Source organism: Lampetra fluviatilis, chromosome 26, assembly GCF_964198595.1.
Source record: "Lampetra fluviatilis chromosome 26, kcLamFluv1.1, whole genome shotgun sequence".
Lineage (NCBI taxonomy): Eukaryota > Metazoa > Chordata > Hyperoartia > Petromyzontiformes > Petromyzontidae > Lampetra > Lampetra fluviatilis.
In genome coordinates, this window is record NC_136300.1 from 2,678,944 (window position 1) to 2,684,684 (window position 5,741).

At 52.7% G+C, this 5,741-nt stretch overlaps 1 protein-coding gene across 1 annotated transcript; it reads right to left on the reverse strand.

Moving 5' to 3' along the window:
* Positions 1-353: 353 nt before the first annotated feature.
* On the reverse strand, positions 354-3,664 carry LOC144942167 (CCAAT/enhancer-binding protein delta-like). Its single transcript, XM_078868926.1, has 2 exons — positions 2,344-3,664; positions 354-745 (listed from the first exon to the last, which is right to left on the reverse strand). Exon 1 carries the CDS (start codon positions 3,257-3,259, stop codon positions 2,408-2,410), a length of 852 nt encoding a protein of 283 aa, XP_078725052.1. The 5' UTR covers positions 3,260-3,664; the 3' UTR covers positions 354-745; positions 2,344-2,407.
* Between the last annotated feature and the right edge of the window lie 2,077 nt (positions 3,665-5,741).

Genomic DNA, 5,741 nt, shown 5'->3' on the forward strand with positions numbered 1-5,741 from the left:
CGACCACACGCGTTAACGATGGTAAGGACGGACAAATATGGTGGCGGGGAGGAAACTACAACCAAATAAAATACCAGCAATTTACAAAATAAATCTAAAGTAAGAAATATGAAGCCAATCGACATCAATCTATCTCAATAGTAAAAAAAAAATGGAGCAATGACATCGATGTCGCTCAATAAACTCGTCACAATAATCATTGTGACGTCACTCTCAGTAGGAGGGGCGCTGTAGCCGACGGGATTGGGAATCAGAACGACGAAAATCCGAGACATTCATAATCACCCCCCCCCCCCACAATTGTAGTCAGATAGCCCCCCCCCCCACACACACACCCCCTAATCCTCCTCACGTAGTGTAAACCCACGGCTCCCATGGCCACAGCTACACGTTGCATACTCTATCCACTGCTGGATGAGGCTCCCCTCCCTGCCCACGCCGTGTAGAGTCGTGAAGCTGGCAGGGTTTTGTTTGACGATAATTCACTGTATACACACACACAGACACACATACATACACACGTGTGTGTGTATGTATGTGTGTCTCTTAGTTCCTTAGGCATAGCCTCTAGTATAAATAATGCCTATACCCTGCCTGTTCTCAGAAGTGTGTCGCCAGCTTTACGACCACACCTGCCCCGAGTGAGTGATGGTGCCTCAACGCCCACGCTCTTCGGCGCGGCGAGCGAGACGAAGATGAGAGGCCCCGGAGTGGATGATGATCGCACGGCCGCGGCAAGTATCTTCTTCACACACACACAACACAATTATAATAAAGTTATTTAAGGCACCATCTCGAGAGTGTGTAGGCGTATGTGTGTGTGTGTGCCTGTATGTATGAACCAGTGGCGATTATCTGAACCGGTCCTGGGCACCACCTAGGTCGACTCAGCCTCAAAACGAGTAGTAAACATCGCCACTGGGGAGACAAAGGCGGTCGGGCGTGGTGCTGGCAACCCACCCACTCATGTACCGTTCCGGCCTTCATTAGGTGCTCGCCAACAGCACTTGCCCTATAGGTCTGTTAAGGCTATACGGAGGATCTTTGTCTTTGCATGTATAAACACACGCATGTATCTATGTGTAATACGTATGCATATACGCACACGTATTACACGTATGCACATACGCATATTGACACATACGTGTGCGCACACATGCGCATGTATGTGCGTGCGTGTGTTTCTAGGTTGGTGCGGTGTAAAAAAAAAACCCATCGCCACTTGGGAGATAAAAGGCGACCAGGCGTGGTGCTGGCCACCCACCCCCTCGCGTGCCGTGCCGCGGCCTTGCTAGGTGATGCTGCTCGCTGACAGCACTTGCCCCCAAAGTATGTGAAGGCTATGCGGAGGGGAGGCATCTTTGCCTTTGTCTTTTGCGCATGCACATTGACTGCGCCACCAAGCCCGGCCCAGCCGAGTTCGACTGGTGCTCACAGCCAACGTCGGTCACGAATATTCTGAACCTGTCCTGGGCCTCCTCTAGGTCGACTCAGCCATAAATGAGTTAGCCTGGCGCGGCATGTAAACACTGGCACGGGGGGGGGGGGGGGACAAAGGCGGTCGGGCGTGATGCGATCTTTGATTAGCGCTCGCTAACAGCACTTGCACCAAGTCCGTTGAAGGCTATACGGGTGATCTTTGTATTTGCTCTGCAATGCATCCACGGTGTTGATAGATTAGGCGTTGTAACGATGTTCACGTGTCGCGGAGATTCGATGGATCAATGGGCACGCAATCGATTATTATTTTGTCTATAATTGTGTGGTCTCGTTTGAGCGGGGTTTTACCTATCCCATCAGCATAACTGGACATCATCGGATTCCTCCAGTATAAATATTCTGTTTCTGTCACTTGCTCTCCTTTACCAAATATCCCCGACAAACTGGAACAACGTCGGCTCTGCACACACGCGACTCGATGCGTGAACTCGCTCGTCGCAAGACTTAACAACAATCGACGGTCACACTCCCAATATGTATACTCTGCACAAATATCGTTGCAACACGGAGGCGAGTTGAAACACGTGCTCGCTATAACATACAGGGTCAAACACACATACAACAAAAGTCCGTGTAGCCTCCGTAAACGGTTGGGGCAAGTGCTGTTAGCGAGCACCGAGTAAGAGCCCGACACGGCGCGCGAGGAGGCGGAGGGGGGTGGCCAGGACCACACCCGGCCGCCTTTGTATCTCTGCGCAGCACTGCTACTTACACAACCACACCAGGCTATTCAAGAGAGAGAGAGAGAGAAAGAGAGACACGCGCGCGTGCGTGCGCCGACAACACGCAAGGAGCAGTCAACGCAGCAACAAACAAATTCGCACACTCAAAAAGCGACCTCACGTCATCGGTTGCCGTTCGTTCGCTCGCTCGCTCGGTCAAATCGGTCGATGGGCCCAGAGATCCGTCAAGACTCCCGACCGCCCACGACCGACGGCGGCAGCGCCGAATCGGGCAGGCGGGTGATGAGAGCTCGCAGCGTCCCCAGCTCTCGCACGAGCTCGTCGATCCTGCGCCTCAGTTGGTCGTTCTCGTTCGAGAGTTCCATGGCCCGGGACGAGGTCTCCAGGGACCTGCGCTTGGCTTTGTCGCGACTCTTGCGCACCGCGATGTTATTCCTCTCCCGCCGCAGCCGGTACTCGTCGCTGCCCTTGTCCAGAAGTTTCTTGCAGTTCTTCTGGGACTTGGAGCTCTGCTGCTGCTGCTGCTGACGCTGCTTGCTCAGACACGCGCCGTGCACCTCCCCGGGTTCGCGTTTCATCCATGCGCGCGATTCGCTCGCAACCGCGTGATGTTGCTGCTGCTGCTGATGTTGCTGCTGCTGCTGGTGCTGCTGATGATGCTGCTGCTGCTGCTGATGTTGGTGGTGGTGGTGGTGGACGGACTCTAACCTGGAGTCGGTCACCTGCGGGACACAGCCAGCGAAGAGCTGGTGCTGCGCTTGCAGAGCCGGGAGCACCTGCAGCGATGGCAGCGGGTAGAGGTAGTCGTATGCCGACGCTTGCGCTTTGGTTGCGGCTCCTCCGTGTTCTCCCGACTTGGCGAACAACTCGGCCAGGAGCTCGTCGCTGTACAGCTCGATCCCGGGCCCGGCGGACGACGAGGGCTCGATGTAGGAGCTCAGGTCGATGGAGTGCTCGTACGCGTCGCCCAGGTCACTGCCCATGCCCTCGTCCGCCTGCAGACCCGACCCCGACACGCAGAAGCCCTTGCCCAGGAACGGTCTGTCGAGGTCCGGGTAGAAGTTGGCGCTTTCCATCGCACGGTCGATTTTGAAGCGTTGATGTTGTTCGTTTGGTGGTTGTCGTTGTGGGAGTCCAAAGGCGACGAGGGCAGTGGCTGCTTGTTATCGCGCGCTCCGGCCCAGATACAGCAGCGTGCGTGGGGGAGCTGGGCGGTCTCGACACCGTTGCGCGTTCGACGATGAACGCACGGCGTGCTCCCAACGTCTTCAGCAAAGCCCTCCTCACTCTCTCTGCTCCTGGTCGCCTTGACGGTGTTGGTGGTGTTGGTGGTGGTGATGAATGGGGTGGGGGTAGGGATGGGAGTTAGTTCCCGAACCAACTGGCGAAGGAGGGGCTTGGTGGCTCCGATTTGCAGATCGGCGGCTCGGCAGCTTCAGTTAGCTGTTATTTGACGTTTGCCGAGTGTCCTCCAGTGGCGCCGCACGCTGCTGCTGCTGCGAGACCGTGGGACGAGTTGCGCAGCAGAGCGTGCCCGTGGCGCGGGTTTATATAGCGGCGCATTTAAATATCCGTGACGTGAGCTGTTACTACGTGGGGTTGAGCCGCTCCCCTTTCTCGACCACCACCCCCACAACCAGCGCTTGTCTTTTGCCGTCTTCACGCGAACCTTCCCCTCCCTCCACGACCCCCACCACGACGTCCTCATCTCTCTCTCTCTCGCCTTTTGCTCCCACAGTGTTCATGTACTCTTAAGCATTTTATGACCACTGCTCGTACAGTCGTGTGCACTCCACCCCCCTCGTATCACCTCTCCCCTCGTCCCCCGGCCCTAAATTCTTATAACCTTGCTTAATTTTCAACGTAAAGTATGAACTCTTTATCTGTTACGCGACCTTCAACAAGTGCTGTTTGTTACAGGCCGCTCGGAGTTTTAGGCGCGTGGGCCTGTAGCTCAGCAAAAGTGATCAAGCACAAACTTGTTTGTATTTTACCAGGTAAGGCCCACTGGGTGGCGGGGGGTAGACCCAGGACTGGTACAGATAGCACTTGCCGCTGATGTTATCCGTCGCCGGCAAACGGACTAAGTTCACAGAGTTCAGTTCACTAACCACTGAAAAACTAAAAAATATATAAATTAAACTAAATTTTATTTCATCAGATGAGGCCCACTGAGCTATGTAGCTTTTTCTTCAGAAGCGACCTGGCCACAAATGATAGCTCAGCCAAGTGGCTTATCACGTGGACATTTATAGCAGCCGAATACTCTAAACGCGTGTTTCTAAATGCGGAGGGAAAAACCGGAGGACCCGGAGAAAAATCCACGCCACCACGTGGAGAGAGAGACACGCAAACTCCAAATATACTACAGCAGCAGCAGCAGGCGTCAGGGTCGGGATCAAACCCACGACCTCCTGCATACCAGGCGAGGCCGTGGCGCAGTCAAGTTCACGCACCCTTCAAACACATGTTCAGCGCCGGACTGAACGAGTGATGAAGCGACGTGTGTGTGCCTTCAGTCAGCCGTACTTTCTGCTCTCGTTCATTAGCTCTCAACTTCTACGCGTACGAGACGAGGACATATCTTAATTGCATAAATGTTTGAACAAAAACTGTTTTTTTTACTACAACGATCTTGCAGGGTGTACGATGCAGGGACTGCTACTCGCTACTCAGTTATAAGTGAATGTTCAAGGCGTGAGCGTGCCTAAGGCTCAAGACGCAAATTATAATGTTGTCAATATTATTATTCTGTTAACATTAATATTGACGGTAATTACCCATTAAAAAAATACGTACAAAAAACATAGATCACTCTTCACGAACTGTTGTCATCATTTTTTATCTAAAGTTTTCGTGACTGCAGGGATTCATATTCTTGGTTCTTTCGGTAAAGTCACGTATAAGGGAAATAATAAAATAATATAAATATAAAAAATATATTTAAAAAAATATTCATATTATTTTATCATTCACCTTCTACGTGACTTTACCGAAAGAACCAAGAATATGTTGTCATCATCTCATCAACAGCGACTGTCTGTAACACTTTCGAGATGAAGACCTCGGGCTGCTGTTCATTCACCAGTCTCGGCCACGGACGGATACTCGACGCAGCATTGGAAGCTCTCCCGATGTGCGATTGTCGTGGTCACCAGCGTCGTCACCATGAGACGCATAGCGAGCGACTCGACGCCTGGTTCGCAAAGACGGAGGAGGAATAATCGCAGCGGAATCCACCCGCACCTCCCATTAGCACGTTGAACTTCTTTCGCACCGTATGGAGACAACCGTGCTTTAAGCGGAGGTGCGTGGGGGGGGCGTCAAAACACTACGTTCGGTGCGCCAGAAGTCCAACATACACACAGCAGCGACTCGCCTCTTCGCTACTCCCGACGCAATCATCTGGCTCAACCGCGGCGATGTAAAATCACAGCTGCTGGCTGATTCCCACTTTCTTCAGAGTCAACGTGATGGCCCCAACGTGCGCCTGTGTTCATTTTTCTCTCTGTTATTGCAATAAAAAAAAAACCATCACAAACACGCTCAAATGTTTTT